Source organism: Spermophilus citellus (genome assembly GCF_964194105.1).
Source record: "Spermophilus citellus genome assembly, chromosome: 1".
Taxonomy (NCBI): domain Eukaryota; kingdom Metazoa; phylum Chordata; class Mammalia; order Rodentia; family Sciuridae; genus Spermophilus; species Spermophilus citellus.
In genome coordinates, this window is record NC_138182.1 from 189,634,152 (window position 1) to 189,652,334 (window position 18,183).

At 35.8% G+C, this 18,183-nt stretch overlaps 1 protein-coding gene across 1 annotated transcript; it reads right to left on the minus strand.

The window, feature by feature from the left end:
• Positions 1 to 1,958: 1,958 nt before the first annotated feature.
• LOC308654407 (protocadherin beta-5-like) lies at positions 1,959 to 17,258 on the minus strand. Its single transcript, XM_081303760.1, has 2 exons — positions 14,721 to 17,258; positions 1,959 to 5,162 (listed from the first exon to the last, which is right to left on the minus strand). Exons 1-2 carry the CDS (start codon positions 17,050 to 17,052, stop codon positions 2,773 to 2,775), a joined length of 4,722 nt encoding a protein of 1,573 aa, XP_081159886.1. The 5' UTR covers positions 17,053 to 17,258; the 3' UTR covers positions 1,959 to 2,772.
• Positions 17,259 to 18,183: the final 925 nt, after the last annotated feature.

Consider the following 18,183-nt stretch of genomic DNA (forward strand, 5'->3'; position numbering starts at 1 on the left):
AGCCTTTTGTAATTCTGATTTGTATTTTTCTGGTGATTAACAAAATTATTTACATTTTCACATGTTTATTCACCATTTGGACACATTCTTGTGGAGTACTTGTTCAAGTCTTATGTCATTTTTGTTATTGGGGCATTAATATGTTTGCTTTTTTGGTTTGTAGAAGTATTTTTTACATTCTGGGTATGGGTCCCTTTAATATAATATATTACAAATATTTCCTCTTGATCTGTGTTTTGTATTTTAATTTCTATTATGGTATCTTTGATCAAAACTTCTTTAATTTATTTTGATTTGTACATAGTTATCACTTTTGGCTTGCATTTTTCTGTTCTGTTTAAATCTTCATATACACAAAGGTATATTTTGAAATATTAATTACTATAGTTTTCCCATCTAAAGCTGTAATCAAACTATTTTTTTCAAATGAATCTGGTTAGTCTCAAAAGTTTTACATATGCCTTTTAACATCTATTGAAAAGATAATCCATTCCCCATTGTTTCAGAAGCCTCATTACTGTCATAAGTCAGGTGATTTTACGTCTTCTCAAGTATTTAATTTTTCTGTTTATCCTGCAATACCCTACTGCTGTAGTTAATATAGCTCTGTCATGAGTTTTGTTATTAAAAATTAAGGATTCAACTTTTAAAACAATAGACTATTTTTTAAAAAATTTAGAGTCACATAAAAAATGATCATAGGGTACAGAGATATACCACGTTGGCAGAAAATTGTTCACAAGATCTATTTTTTATTTTTAAAATGCCTGTAGGATTGATAGTGATGTTTCTTTTTTTTAACTCCTAACGATGGTAATTGGTATTTTTGTTGGTTTACTTGATTAATCTAAAGAGTTTTAATTTTGCTAATAATTATGAAGGACATACTTTCAAGTTTACCAATTTGCTCTGTTTAATTTTTGTCATCTATTTTATTCATTTCTGGTTGTGTATTTTGTATGTGAAATTACCTGTTGATCTTTTCTACATTCTGGTGGTATCCCAAATAATCCAAACTTTGTGAATATAGGCAGGAAAGAAGTGAGTTCTGGATGGTCATTTGTCCAGTCTCCTTGGTGGGATTATACAAATTAGACTTCTGAAAAGTGAACTGGAATTTTTTTGTGAACTTGAAACTTCAACCAGACTTATTTTTTTTGTCACACATAAAAGATATTCTTTTAAATAGATGATAATAAATAAAGGAGAAATCATTAAATTTAACCACCATATTTATGTCTTGTCTTAAAGTTCATGTTTAATTCTGTTCTCATTTTATCTCTGCCTCACTTCAATTTTTCAATTGAATGATGGCTAAAATCTTTGTTTCAAAAATGACTTAAATGTCAGTAATTTCCCCTTTTTATTATATCATCAGAAAAAAATAGTAATTCAGAAAAAGCACAGGTACTTAATCTCCACTAAAATAATACTTGAGACTTAAAAATATCAGCTTATAAAGTAAGCCTTTAAACTTCTTGTATTATGCCAGAAGTTCAAGGAAGTTGTCTTCTATTAATATAAATTTAACTAGTTAGGAATCACACAATCAACTCACTAGGGTTATTGAACACAATTGAGAACTATTATAATTCAAACGAGTTCATTACTGTTAAAGCTACTCAGGACAAAATACTTCATACAAATGCAACTTTGATGTCATTGAAAAATTTAAATAACATTAAAGAACAAAACTGAAGAATTAAACATCAAAAGAAGTCATTATGATGTTGGTAAAAACTGTTCACATCTACAAAGTGCAAAATCTTTGATCAGCCAGTAAGGACTAAACAGAATTGCCAAAATGTAGAAGATGTTTCTGGATTATTGAAAAGGGGGCAGAAGCTGCAGATAGACCAAAGGGGAGATATATATATATATATATATATATATATATATATATATATATATATATAGTAAATTACACTTGATCATCTACTGTAGAGCAAAAGGACAAGGAGATATATGAGGACCTCAAGAGTTCTGAATTTATTGGAGGTATTTAGGATATAATTCAGGTTCTGAGATTATTCTTTGAATATGATTATGTGAAGCAGTGATTTAACAGTTTTACTTAGTAAAGGAGGATAACAAATTATATGATAGTCTCCCTTTAGTTTATCTTAAATGAGATTTTTTAAAAAAAATTTAAATCTTCGTATTTATGGAACACTTAAACAATATTTTAGGTAAGTCCTAACCAAGTAAAATATCATTGTCTTGCATATGAGATGTTCACAACAAGAAAAAGGCCACACTTTTGTATATGAATACATTCATTAAGTGAAAAGTTAACATACAACTTGAGAAAAACAAGTAGGCTAGATTTTATGCTCTTGGCTGATCAGTGGACTTAACCTAGTAGTACATATAGCCAATCATAAATTTAGTTCAAGGCCAACACTTTGGTATTGAAAGATAAACTTATATGTTAACAATGGGTGCCACAAATACATGAAAATTCAAGATTTCATACAAACCTTTAAATGGGTCATGAAATTCATTAAGTTCACTAAAATAAGAAGTTTTTACTTGCTTAATTTACATTTATTAAAAGCTGAACATCAAGAGAAGATTAAATATGGAGAAAATACATATTTGATATGATTATAAATGCTATGAGTAATGCCATTAAAGGAAGAAACTTAGAGCTATCAGGAATGTGCATAGGAATGGAACAGTGGTTATGAGTGCTTTAACATCAATAGAATTACTTAAGAGAAAGAAGTTGCAATAGCAACTTCGCCAAAATTAGTAAAAAAATTACAACAATTAGCTGAATACAAAGCTATTTCTGCAGTTGGAATTCTCCTTAACTTCTCTCCCAGCCTCCGGAACCAAGAGGTTGGGGAATATGGGCTTCAGGAACTTGAACTCGCCAGTTCCAGAGTCTCCAGCCAGACATACCTCATATTGGTAGCTCTGGGACAGTGTCCCAGTGCCGCTGACGTCCACCAGGTGGCCAGGAAAGTGGCCCTCAGGCATAGAGCAGACACCCAGAGGCGCCGCCCTGCGCCTCCTGCACAGCCTCACAACCACAAAAACCAGCACAGAAAAGAGAAAGAGAGATGACACAGAGGCCAAGGCGATGACCAAGTAGACAGTGAGCGAGTCCCCCTGCGCGCGCTCGGGCGCTACTTCCGGGAGAGGCAGGTAGGGTTGGGAGAAGCCATCCACCAGCAGCACGTGCAGCGTGACGCTGGCAGACAGCGGAGGCTCGCCATTGTCCTTGACCAGCACCACCAGCCTGTGCCTGGCCGCGTCGCGCTCGCTCAGCAGCCTGGTGGTGCGCACCTCGCCATTGTGCGCCCACAAGCCAAACAGCCCTGGCTCGGTGGCCTTGAGCAGCTGGTATGACAGCCAGGCGTTCTGGCCCGAGTCTCCATCCACCGCCACCACCTTGGTGACCAGGTAGCCCTGCTCTGCCGCTCTGGGCACCAGCTCTGTGCAGGGCGCAGAGGCATTCTGCATTGGGTACAGCACGAAGGGCGGGTTGTCATTGTCGTCCAGCACCACCACTCGCACCAGCGCCTGGCTGCTGAGCGCAGGTGAGCCTTGATCTGTGGCGCCCACGCAGAACTCGAATGACTGCAGGGTCTCGAAGTCCAGCGCCCTCAGCGCGAACAGCTGCCCATTGTCTGCGTTGATGGAGACCAGCGAGGCGAGGGGCAGGTGCGTGTCCTGGGTTGGCAGCAGCGAGTAGGTGATCTGGGCATTGGTGCCTGAGTCTCTGTCTGTGGCACTGATGCTGCCTATTTGCAGGGCGGGGCTATTGTTCTCGCGCACCAACAGCCTGTAGGTGGTTTGTGTGAAAGCAGGTGCATTGTCGTTGATGTCAGAGACAAGGATAGTTATGTTGTGTTCAGTTTTCAACCTAGGTGACCCCAAGTCAGTGACTCTGATGGTGATGTTGTACTGGGCTCTGCTCTCTCTGTCCAATGGCCTCTCTGTCACCAAGGAGTAAAAGTTCTTAAATGTGGGCTTCAAGAGGAAGGGGAGATCTTTTTCTATGGAGCAAACCATCCTACCATTTTCCCCAGAGTCTGGATCAGAAACGCTGAAAATAGCAACTACAATCTCTGGGGAGTTTTCTGGGATAGAGCTGCTGAGTGTCGACATGGTTAGTTCAGGAGCATTGTCATTCACATCCACCACTTCTATGGCCACTGTGCATTTCCCTACAAGGCCTCCACCATCTGTGGCTGCAATTTCTATGATATAATGTTGGGTTGCCTCAAAATCCAAAGCCCTTTGCAGACGAATTTCTCCTGTTAATTTGTCTATTACAAATGGTTGAGAAACTTCATCACCTTCGAGTAGGGAGTAGTTTACACGCCCAGATGTTCCTACATCTAAATCTCGAGCAGATACAATGAGAACCAACGAGTTTATTGGACTGTTCTCAGGAACCTGTACCTCATACCGGGATTGTAAAAATTCAGGGGCATTATCATTCATATCTACTACTTCAATGTGAACTGTGACAGTCCCAGACCTGGGTGGCATCCCACCATCCAGCGCTATGAGGATTAAACTGAGTTCAGACTCTTCCTCCCGGTCCAGAGCTTTGTCCAACACCAGCTCTGGGTATTTTCTGCCATCTCCGCGATTGTGAGTAGCAACACGAAAATTGGAATTGGGGCTGATTGTGTAGTTCTGAACACTGTTGCTACCCATGTCCAAGTCCTGAGCTGATTTCAAAGGAAATACAGTCCCTGGCTGGGCGCTCTCTGGGATTCTAAGGAACATTTCCTTGTCTAGGAATTCTGGAGAATGGTCATTTACATCTGTGAGTTGCACATCAATTTGAAACAACTGCACCGGGTTTTTGAGTAACAGCTGGAAATGCAAAATGCAGGGTTCTGTAGCCCCACACAACACCTCCCGGTCTAGCTTTTCCTGTAGAAGCAAATTGCCGGTTTTTACATCAAGCTGCAAGAGCTGTTTGCTGCCCTTGTGATGTATTCGCGCGCCCCGAGTGGCCAGTTCCCCCACCCTGAGCCCCAGATCTTTTGCCAGGTTGGCCATAGAGTAGCCACTTTCTGTTTCTTCTGGCATGGAATACCTAATTGCCTCAGAATCAACCTCCCACAAAAACAACAGCATAGCAAGAAAAATGACTTGCCTTTTCTGCAGGTTTTTTGCTAGAGCAGTCTGCATTGTTCAAATCCGCCCAGAAGGTGCAGTTCCTTCCACTCGGTATACAATCCACTCAGACGATTTGGTTAAATAATCTTGAGTTAAATATTTCTGTCTGACATGCACTTAGACCGGTGCCTTGTCTGAAGATCTGTCTTCCGGAGCTCGCTTAAAATGCCTCCTTCTTTGGGGGGAGCTCTCAGAGTTCTGATTCCCAGCTCAATGGTGTCCCTGGCATTTAGAGCCTATTATTTACTTGCTTATCCTGCAGCGCCACCAGGTGTCTTTACTTACTATTGCATATAATATTTGCCATTTCATTCCAAATTCTAAATCTGCTGTGTATCAATACCCTTTTGATAGCAAAAGCCCTATCTTCAAGTTATTAGAATTTCTAAATAAACGTTTTCTAATTTAATTTTCAGTAAAAAAACCCTGTACGAATCAAATAAATTGATATATCAGGCTTCATGTTCTTCTGAATTTATCAAGAAACCTTTATTGTGGGTTTACGATTTATTGTATTTATAAAATTAATGATAATATATAATTACAAAATTTCAATTTTACAAAAATTACTTTGATTTCTAAGTGTAACATTCCATTATAAAAAGTAAAAAAAAATCACAAATCATATGTGTACAACTCAGTGTATACTCATATTTTTTATTAAAGTTAGAGATTTTTGTAAATGTCATCTTTCTTCATATGTGTGAACTTTATGCTCATTTTAAAGTTATATACAACATTAGAATATACTTTTATATAATCAAATTCATGGAAAATATTTTTGTATAATTCACTTCTGAGCTGTCCCAGAAAGTCAAAGTTTGAATGTTTTCTCTGATATGTGGAAACTAATGGCAAGATGGCTGGGGTATTGGGATAATTCCATCAAAATATAGGAAAGATTAATAGAGTAGTCCAAGGAAAAGATGGAGGGACCAAATAGGGTAAATAACAGTAGATTGAATCTGAGCAAGCTTTCATATGTACATACATGAATATATCACAGTGAATCTTAAGTCAATTAATTTTAAAGTGCATACACTAATATAAAAGGATTCTAGATTAAAAATTAAAGCAATACCAAAACGCAAGAATTCTTCTTTCATTGTTTGTTCTTACTTGCCCCCAAAAGGCAAGCACCATCCTGACTTCTATTATCATAGCTATCTCTGCCTTTTTTGAACTTTTAAACAAATGAAGATATAGAGTATTACTATTATGTCAACCTTGTTTCAGTTAATATTCTATTAAGTAAAACTGATCTGTGTCATGTTATTCTAATGTTTTTTGTATGCATTGGTTTTGTATGTATATACCATGGTAGTTTATACATTGCGAAGTGGCTGAAAATTGGGGCTTTTCCAGCTTTAAGATTTTTTTTGGTTCTACTACAATACATGTTGAATATGCTCATAAGATTTGGAGTTTTGTGCATTAAATATATATTTAGATTTTTAAATATTGAAAAATATTTTTCAAAAGTAGTAATAATGCCAGCAAAGTTTGGGAGTTCCAGTTTCTTCATATCCTTGTCAACATTTGATGTTGTCTTTTCAGTTTTCACCATTCTACTGAGTGTGTGATAATATCATATTGTGATTTTAATTAGCATTTCCCTGGTGCTTTATGAAACATGCACATTTTCACAAATTTGTTGGCTATCAATTTACATTTTTATGAAGTGTTTGTTGAAGTCTTTTGTATATTTTTCTATTTTGGACATTTGCCTGTTTCCTTATTAGACTGGAAAAGTGTCTTCTATATTGTTGAAATATCTTTTTCAGATGCATGAATTGCAAATATGTCTTCCCACTATATGCTTGTTTTTTTATAATTTTTGAGATCTTAATGGTTACACATAGAAGTTGGGTTCTATTGCTTTTATTTAAAATTTATTATGGTGACATTGATCAAGCAGTCTTTAATTTGGTCTGATTTATCAATACATTTCATTATAGTTGGCAGTTTGTGTGTACTAGTTAAATCTTTTGCATATTCCAAAGCATATTATATTCTTATATGTTTTGAAAAACTAATAACTATATTTTACCAGTTGAAAACTATAATCAACTTTAAATTACTTTAAGTGAGTAATGTTAGGATCATTTTTCATGGAAATATCCAAATGACTTTGAACCATTAATTGGGAAGATGATTCCCATTATTTCTGAAATGACATTATTGTCTTAAATCAGGTGACCACACATGTTGGCTTAAGTATTTTATTTTTCTCTCTGTTTATCCTACAATACCACATTCTATTTATTACCATAGCTTTATCATTGAATTTTGTATATAAGAGGTAAATCCTCCATTTAAAAATCAATGGACTATTTTAAAGAGAAGTTTTAGACTCACAGAAAATAAATCAGAAGGCAAAGAGATTTTCCATATATCCCTGTCCCCACACATCCACAACCTTTCCTATTATCAACATCCCCTATTAGAGTTGTACATGTCTTACAATTGCTGTCCCTACATTAACATATCATCATCACTAAGTCAATAGTTTAAATTAAGGTGAATTACTTGTACTGTACATTGTATGAGTTTTGACAAGTGTGTAATGACATGTATTCACCTTCAGAGTATTATACAAGGTAAATTTACTGCCCTAAAAATCACCTAGTCTCCCTCACTTGAATTCACTGTAAACCACAGATATTTTTACTGTCTCAACAGTTTTGCCTTTTCCAAAATGTCACGTAGTCAGAGTAGTACATTATAGAGTCATTTGAGATTGACTATTTCATTTAGCAATATGTATTGAGATTTTTCTCCATGACTTTCAATGGTTTGATGGATATTTACTTATTTCTTTTGGTGTTGAATGATAATATTCAATGTCTGGCTGTACCATAGTTCACTTATCCATTTGATTATTGTTAGACATCTTGATTTTGACAGCTATGAATATAGCTACTATAAACATCACCTTGCAAGTTTTTGTGTGGTTCTAAATTTTCACCTCTTTTGAATATATACTAAGGAGCAAGACTGCTGCATCAAATAGTAAGAGTATATTGAGATTTGTAAAAAGATGCCAAACTGTCTTCCAAAGCCAGTTGTACCATTTCTCATTCCCATCTGCAGTGAATGATAATTCTTTTTGCTCCAATCTTCCTCAGCTTTTGGTTTTGTCAGTGAGCTAGAGTTTGTACATTCTAATGGTTTCTCGGTGGTATCCCAATGTTATTTTAATTTGCATTTCCCTGATGACATATGATATACAGCATGTTTTCACATGCTTATTTGCCATCTATCTATTTTCTTTGGTAAATTTGTTTGTTATTTTGTCCAGTTTTAAATGAGAATGTTGGTTTTCTTTTTTTAATTATTTATTTTTTTTTTATTGTTGGTTGTTCAAAACATTACGTAGTTCTTGACATATCATATTTCACACTTTGATTCAAGTGGGTTATGAACTCTCATTTTTACCCCGTATACAGATTGCAGAATCACATCAGTTACACTTCCATTGATTTACATATTGCCATACTAGTGTCTGTTGTATCCTACTGCCTTGGTTTTCTTATGTTGAGTTTTAACAGTCTATATATTTTGGATAATAGTCCTTAGTAATATGCCTTTTTCAAATATTTTTCTAATATGTGACCTGTCTTTTCATTTCATTTGTAGACTCTTTGGCAGAGCAGAAAATTTTAATTGTACTGAAGTCCAACTTATCAATTATTTCTTCTATGGACCATGCCTTTGGTGTGATATCTCTAGTTTTATTCTTTTTCTTCTAGATCGCTTTGATTTTTATTGTACTGTTGTATTTCTATACAAACTTTATATTCAGTGTGTTACTTTTCAAAAAGACATTAAGTAAAATTTTTTTTAGGATTTTATTATATCTATAGATTGACTGGAGAAGAACTAGCATTCTCATCATTCCCATTATTGAGTCTTTCAATTAGTGAACATTGTATATTCCTCATTTTAGTTGGATTATCTCATAATGTTTTGTGGTTTTCAGTGTAAGATTATTATGAATATTCTATTAGATTTCTTTCCAGGTATTTGATATTTTAACTATTGTAATGTATATCAACAGATGAATGGATAAAGAAATTATGGCATATATATATCAGAGTATTACACAGAAAAAAAGAATGACTTTATGACATTGGCCAGTAACTGGGTGAATCTGGAGACTTTCATGCTAAGTGAAATAAACCAATCCCCCCCCCCCCCCCGCTTCAAACCAAAGGTCAAATGTTTTCTCTGAGATGGAAGCTAACACACAATAAGATGGGTGGGGAGAATAGAAGTTCAATGAAATAGATATGTCAGTTCTTACATTTCACATAGTTGAAATTACTTGAAAATTTCTGTTGTGGTTTCTTTTTGACTCATGGGTTTTATTATTAATTTTGAAGTATTTGGGGATTTCTTGTCATATTTTAATTTCTGCATTATTTTGCTGCAGTCAAAAAGTATACTGAGTCATCTCAATATCTTTTATTTAAATATGAGACTTGTTTTACAACCCAGAATATGGGTCATTTTCACATTTTATATACAAGCAATAATAATATGTATGCATGAGTGTGCTGTGGATGTTGAAGTATTTGAATGTGATGTTTGTGTTGTTTAGATCTTCAGAATTCTTGTATGTGTGTATGTGTGCACATACATGGATGCATGCATATGTGCTTTGTCGTCTTATTCTATAGAAATTGAGAAGATTGTGGTTTGTCTACTTTTAATTTGTATTTCATCAATTTGATATTTTATTTTATTCTGTACTTATAATAGAGGGAAATATTCAGTCTTAAAACTCACATATTTCTGGTGTGAAAGAGAGATGGTAAAACATCTCTCTTTATTGCTAGCAATGTATCTTTCCTAAAAGTCTCCTTTATCTTTTGTGAATATAGCTACACTAAAATGCTATCATTTGTATTATAATCTTATTCCAATTTTAAACTTTCAAATTTCTGTATTCTTTCTCTCAAAAGCCCATATATTTTTTATAGCAATAGTTGAGTTTTCTTTAATTTAGTTTACAATATTGTTGGCTCAATTGCATTATTAATGTAATATCTGATATCTGCCCATCTATAATTAATATCTAATTATTTTTTACATACTCCTGAAATTTTGTTCTTCTTTTGGCATTCAAATAATTGTTATATGAAATTTCCCTTAAAATAGTTTTATTTTGATTATCCTTTAAGTGGTTTTTCAAGAAATCTCAGCATGCATTTTTGATCTATAAGAATCTAATAAAAATATTGATCCTAGTAACTCCATAATTTTAATTAAAACATTAGAACTCTCCAAATCTATGCCTCTACCTCTCACATTGTTGTTGTTATTATGAACTTAAATTTAATGCATATTTTAACTCCTTCAAGAAACTACTAACACTGCCCATTATAATCAACATTAAATCAATACTCATTTATATTTACCCTTCCTATCTTTTTTGTTTCTTCCTGCAATTCTGTGATCCCTTTAGGACTGTTTTCCTTCTGCCTAATGAATTCCACTGGAAGTATTTCCATTAGTGCAGGTGTGACTGTGATTAATTCTCTCAGGTTTTGTTTGTCTGACAACTTCATTGTTGAAGGAAATGTTTGCTGGTGATAGAATTCTAGTCTGCTAATAATTTTCTTATCTTTAAAGGGCATTCTTTTTTCTTTTGGTTTTGGGATTTATGTTTAACATTAACTTTACTAATGCTTCTTAAAAATAATATGTGATGTTTTATGTGATTGATTTTGAGATTTTTTTCTCTTTAATTTGGATCTTGATTTTTTATTTTGGACTTTTTAAAAATTTACATCCTGATTGGGTCGCTGTGAATATCTTGAACAGTTAAAGACAGTTTTGGAAAATTCTTGGTCATTAACTGTTCAAATATTTCTTATTACCACTCAATTATCTCTTATCCTTCTAGAATTATAATCATATGTATGTTAGAGTTTTTCATTATGTTTCACATGTCATTAATGTTGTTTTTCATTATTTTTTGTGCTCCTATTTGGATATTTTATATTAACCTATCTTGCAATCCACTATTCCTGTTGTCTTCTATATCTATGGCATTAAACTATTTCAATAGTTTTATGTCAGATACTATAATTTTGCCATTATAAAATGTTCAATGTTCATTTTAAGATTTCAGTTGTCAGGTCAAAATCTTTTTATGTCTATTTTCTCTACTGTTCCTTATTTTTGACATATTATTCATGCTTATTTTAACATTAATTATACTATCTGGATTATCTGGAGGTCATTTGTATTATGTTTTTTCTCATGGTTTTACTCAGACATCCAGTTTTGTGCATAGGTGGTCTATTACTTTTCACTCAATTCTGGATATTTATGTAAAAAGATGTCCAGGATGAAAGTGATATTGTATTTCCCTAGGATGAGTTTACCTTTTCCTATGTCAGCCTGATAGAACCCTCAACTAGTCAAATTGTGTTTACTGAAACAGTCAAGGATCCTTGACATCCTGATAAGCACCTTGCCTACAGAATTTTCAGTTGAAAAATTGATATATTTTCTATGCCCCTTCCTATGCCAGATCCCAAACTCTAATATTTGAATAGTAAAGAAAAATTCATTCTGCTTTCTAAGAATTTTCTACTTGGGTTTTCAAACTTCTGCCCTGGGCTATCCTGAGTTTGACAAGTGACCTGGGCGGGGAAACTGATCCTGAGCTTGAATTTTCCAGTCTACTAAAGGCTATAGAAGTTAGTCTGTCCCTGTTTAAGAGTCTGTTGTTAGTTTTCTGACTTAGCAAATTTCCTTGGGGGAAAACTGACTGTAGGACTCAGTTCTCATGCCTAAGTATTCTCAGAAATCTTAAACCATTTATTTCTTATCATATAATCTGCCCTCTGTTCCTGTAGAGAAATAATTTCTGATATTTAGCCAATTTTCATGGTTGCTTTTCTGCTGTCAGACAATCCATTTAACCTGGAAGCAGAATTCCACCAAAAATATAAATGAGATTTAACTTCACACTTTAAAAAAATCCTTTTTTGCAACTTTTGATTATAAAGAAAGTAGGAATCTGAGTGATATGTGCTATATTACCTTCAATAAAATTTTGCCCCCAGAAAAAATGCATTGAACTCACTACATGCTGTGCCTATAAACAACAAAGGAATTACAAAAGTTGTGTATATTTGAGTGAGGAAAAAAATGTTTAAATGGGTGTTATTATCAAGATATTTTGCCTCCATTTCCTATTTTTTTCCTATGACAACCAAATTGACACATTTTTATAAGGTGTGCATATTGTGAAATTTTACAATGTTTATTGCTAAATTCCAATAATTGAATTTCAGAAGTTGATCTGTTCTATAGTCTTGTAGTGGCTCCTTGCTGGTAAGGAATAATTCATGCTTTTTCCAGGGATAAAGTGGGTTCTTGGTGTTTATTTGTTCAGTCTATTTACGTGATTATACAAATTAAACTAGCCTAGGATAAACCAAAAAAAAAGTGAACTTGGATATTTGTGTATTGAAATATATTGGTAAAGCCTTCAATTTGATTTTTTTATTGTCATACATAAAACTATTTCATTTAAATAGCTAATAAATTGAAAAGTCATTAGTGTTAACTTCTATATTTGTGTCTTACATGTTTGTGTTTTGTTATTTTTGTCTCTGCCTCACTTAAATTTTTAAAAGGAAGGAAAGCAAAAAATTATATTTGAAGAATAACAAATAGCAATTTACCTTTGTTTATTTCAATATATACTTAGGAAAAAAGAATAACTCAGTGAAAAATGTGTATACTTTAAACTTCAATAGAATTATACTTGAGATTTAAAAATAAATGTGTTACATTATAAAGTAACCTTTTCAATTGTTCATATTCTGCTAAAAGTTCAATGATGTCTTCATAGAGTTTTATTCATATGAATTTACTAGTTAGAAATCATATTATCCACCTATTGGCTTACTGAACACAATATAAAACAATTATAATTCAGGTAAATTAATTACTGTTCCAATGTGTTCAGAGACAAAATATTATTTATTTTGATATGTGATATGTCAGAGATTATATTAATTTTTGGTTACTGCATACCTAGTGCATAAGTAGTGTTCCATAAATATTAATATTAAATTGTAAATAATTTAATAATTTGTAATAATATTTATACATAATGAATGTGTAACTTTAAATGATATACATATTATCATGCAACTTCAGTAGGATTGAAAGTTAAACTAAATCAAAATAACTAAAGGTTACATTAACAAACAGAAGATAATCAAACACAGAAAAGAATGCATTATTTTGTTGATAAATACCTTCCATATCCACAAAGTAATGTAAAGTGAAAAATCTGAGATCAACTGATAATCAGAATTCAATAGAATTCCTGAAATTCAGGAGAAATTTCCTAACACTTTTGAAAGAGTGGGGAGAAGCTGCAGAAAAACACATGATACTACAATTAGGGCTGGGAATGTAGCACAGTGGTCACAATGAAAAACAAAAGGATCCTACACTTACACTTGTATTTGTAGGCCAAAAGGAAGGGCAAAATCAGATGTCCCAAATTCTTTGGAGAAGTTTAGGGTTTATTTCAGATTCTAAGATTATTTTTTAAAGCTTGATAGCAAGATATTATTTAACAGAATTTCTACAAAATTTTTGGTTTTGCTTTGGTGCTAGGAATTGAAACCAGGCCTTGCATGTATGCATGCATGCTCTACCACAGAGTCACACCATCTGCCAGTTAACAGTTTTATTTATTGAAACAAAATAAGAAATTATATAAGATTTTATCTTTATTATTTGTGGATTAGAATTATTTTAAATTTAATATTCATATTTATAAACCCATATAATATACTAAGTATACAGTAACCAAATATTTAAGATAATCTATCAGGTGGTGTCACAAATGGGTCACAATTTTAAGGTACTGATATTTTAACAAAATTCAAATTTATATACAATTTGGGAGAAAAATATGCTAAATATTAAGCTTACATGTATTCAGAGAGCTTACATCAGTAGTATACTCAACCAGAAAAGCCAATGTAAATACAAAGAAATTCATGTGGATTTGAAGTTCAGTGGAATGCATACTTGCTTAGCATGCAAGAAATTCTGGGATCCATCCCCAGCACCAATGAAATAAAATAGAATTTCAAACACTCTGGAGTTGAAAAGATGAAATTATATGGTAAAGACAGGCACCACAAGTAATAGCAATTCAAGACTTCATAAAAGCTTTAATATTAAATAATTTTAAACGTTGCTAAAATTTCAGTACTATTGAGTAATTTCTACTTAGAGAAACATTATTCACCAAGATAAAGTCAAATTCGGGAGAAAACACATTCAATACATACTGTAATTTAAATGCTAATTACATTAACTACCAATAACAAAGAACAAATTAAGCACTATCAGGAGGATATGGTTGGGATAGTGCTATCAATGTTCAAGAAACACAATTTCTTAATAAAAAGACCTTGCAATCGGTTGTTTGCTCAAATTAATGTGGGATTAACTGAACAAAATAAAACAATTAAGTGAATACAAAGCTATAAGTGCAGGTGGGGGCTTTCTTTAATTTCCACTGTCCTGAAGCAAGAGATTGGGAAATATTGGTTTCAGGAATTTGAACTCACCAGACCCAGAGTCTCCAGCTAGACACACCTCATACTGGTAGCTCTGAGACAGTGTCCCAGTTCCACTGATATCCACCAGGTGGCCAGGAAAGTGGCCCTCAGGTACAGAACAAACACCAAGAGGCGCCGCCCTGTGCCTCCTGCACAGCCTCACTGTCACGAACACCAGCACAGAGAAGAGGAAGAGCGATGACACCGAGGCCAAGGCGATGACCAAGTAAACAGTGAGCGAGTCCCCCTGCGCGCGCTCAGGCGCTACTTCCGGGAGCGGCAGGTAGGGCTGGGAGAAGCCATCCACCAGCAGCACGTGCAGCGTGACGCTGGCAGACAGCGGAGGCTCGCCATTGTCCTTGACCAGCACCACCAGCCTGTGCCTGGGCGCGTCGCGCTCGCTCAGCAGCCTGGTGGTGCGCACCTCGCCATTGTGCGCCCATACGCCAAACAGCCCTGGCTCGGTGGCCTTGAGCAGCTGGTATGACAGCCAGGCGTTCTGGCCCGAGTCTCCATCCACCGCCACCACCTTGGTGACCAGGTAGCCCTGCTCTGCCGCCCTGGGAACTAGCTCTGTGCAGGGTGCAGAGGCGTTCTGCATTGGGTACAGCACGAAGGGCGGGTTGTCATTGTCGTCCAGCACCACCACTCGCACCAGCGCCTGGCTGCTGAGCGCAGGTGAGCCTTGGTCTGTGGCGCCCACGCGGAACTCGAATGACTGCAGGGCCTCGAAGTCCAGCGCTCTCAGCGCGAACAGCTGCCCATTGTCTGCGTTGATGGAGACCAGCGAGGCGAGGGGCAGGTGCGTGTCCTGGGTTGGCAGCAGCGAGTAAGTGATCTGGGCATTGGTGCCTGAGTCTCTGTCTGTGGCGCTGACACTGCCTATGTGCAGGGCGGGGCTGTTGTTCTCGCGCACCAACAGCGAGTATGACGTTTGGGAGAAGGCAGGGGCGTTGTCGTTGACGTCAGAGACGAGGATGGTTATGCTGTGCTCGGTTTTTAGCCTGGGCGTCCCCAAGTCGGTGACTGTGATGGTGATGTTGTATTCTGCTCTGCTCTCTCTGTCCAGCGGGCTCTCTGTCACCAGGGTGTAAAAGTTCTTGAATGTCGGTTTTAGAATGAAGGGCACATTATCTGGAATAGAGCAAGTCATCTTTCCATTGTCTCCAGAATCTCTATCTCCAACACGGAATATAGAGACTATGGTCTCAGGAGCATTTTCTGGGATGGAGCTGGTGAGTGACGATATGGTAAGTTCTGGGGCATTGTCATTCACGTCCACCACCTCTATAAACACAGTGCCTTTTCCAGAAAGGCCTCCTCCATCTATAGCTTCAATTTCCACGTGATAAGATTTAATTTTTTCAAAATCCAATTTCTTCCTCAGTCGAATTTCCCCTGTGACTTCATTTATTGAGAAAGTTTGTTTAATCTCATCAGATGGTTGAAACAAGCCATAGGAAACACTCCCAAAGTTTCCAGCATCTGCATCCCTAGCTAAGACGCTGAGGATTGGGGAATCTAAGGGGCTGTTCTCCAGGACCTGCACCTCATATGGGGTATGCACAAACTCGGGAGCATTGTCATTGACGTCCATGATCAGGATTCGAACTGTGATTGTTCCAGACCTAGGTGGAGAGCCACCGTCCAGAGCCATGAGGGTTAAGCTGAATTCAGGCTGCTCCTCTCTATCCAGGGCTTTGTGTTGTACCAGGTCTGGGTATTTCTTGCCCTCACTGTAATTTCGTGTAAGGACGTGAAAATGAGAATTGGGACTGATGGTGTATTTTTGAAGCCCATTGCTACCCACATCCAAATCCTGGGCTACTTTCAATGGAAATAGAGTCCCTGGCTGGCTGTTTTCTGGTATTTTCAAGAGCATTTCCCTATCAGTAAATGCTGGAGAGTGGTCATTTATGTCCTGGACCCATAATTCTCCCTGAAAAAATTGCACTGGCATTTCAAGAAACACCTGGAAATGCAGTACACACCGTTCAATAGGGCCACACAGTTCCTCCCGGTCTATTTTCTCCTTCAGAAGCAAATCGCCAGTCTGAGGATCCAACAGCAAACGCTGCTTATAATCATCAGACATAACCCGAACAGACCTGGCTGCCAGTTCCTCAGTTCCCAGGCCCAGGTCCTTTGTCAGATGGGCTACAAAGGAGCCGCTCTCTGTTTCCTCCTCTACAGAATAACGAAGAGACTCTGGGCGAATCTGAGACAAAAACATCGTAAAAATAAAGGCTATCACTTGCCTGCTCGATTGAACTCTCTGTAGTTTCCCCATGTTGTAGTCCGGTTGCTTATATCCAAGTACTTCAGGAAACCCCAAAGAAGACTGGAGATGTGGAACACTTGTTTTCCTGTTTGGAGGAACCCTCACAGAGTTGATTTTGAGCTTAAATTGTATATTGATGCCCCAATCCGTTGGCAACTCCGTATTATTTGCGCAGCTTCTCGCGTGTCTTTTATAAGGTCTTGAAACAAAAGTGTATGGGAGGTTTTAAGGGACCTACATTCACAATCTTAGCCTGCAGCGCCACCCTGCGTCTTAAGTTATGAATTAACACAGTATTTTGAAACCAAAGCTCATCTGGGATATTTCCAAATGAAAATCATTTTAAAAGTCTATAGATTTTTAAAATAAATGTTGTTATTGCTTAAATTTTGTAATTTATTATTCTAGTGCATGAACTAGAATAATGGTGTACACAAAGCAAGAAGATATCTCAATCTCCTCATGCACCCTCATCAGGGGAACTTCATTTCTCTTCTGCATAATTTAACCAAGGGAGATAAGATCTTATAAAACTTACCTGAAATTAAATTTCAAACTTATTTCAATTTAGTTCATTGTAGTTATATATGTTTATTTTTAGGAATTGAAGATTTTATGGTAATGCAAAAGTTTAGAATCTTGTGTATCACTTGGTCTAAAATGGAACTATTTTACAGAGAATAGGTTCTATTTTTCTACACTGATATGCAAATAATAACAATACAGTTAAATAATGAGTAATCTTGTTTTGTTTTATTAATGCATTTACAGTGTAAAACTACAGTCAATCTAGAAGTAAGGCAATGAGTATCAGAGCCACAGACTTTAAACTAAAGCGATATTGAAAGCAGTTTTATAGATATGGAAATTGAAACCCAAGGGATAAAGGACCTGTTTCTTCTGGGATTTTTATCAGTCACACCATATAGATAAAGAAATTAAGAGTTTAAAGAATCTGTCCAAATAGCAGAACCAAAGTTTGAAGCCAGAGTTATGGTTTCAGGATCCATTCTCTTACATGTCTGAGTCAGATTTTGTTCTAACATTTTGGTCAGAATCCCCTCTTGCATTATTCCTTTTTAAAAATATTTTATTAGTTGTTGATGGGCCTTTATTTATTTATGTGTGGTGCTGAGAATC

Coding starts and splice junctions, on each gene's coding strand:
- LOC308654407 (XM_081303760.1), bottom strand. CDS start 17,052: ATGGGGAAACTACAGAGAGTTCAATCGAGCAGGCAAGTGATAGCCTTT. Junction 5,163..14,720: donor CAATCTCTTGCTTCAGGACA/GTGGAAATTAAA, acceptor GGCGGATTTGAA/CAATGCAGACTGCTCTAGCA.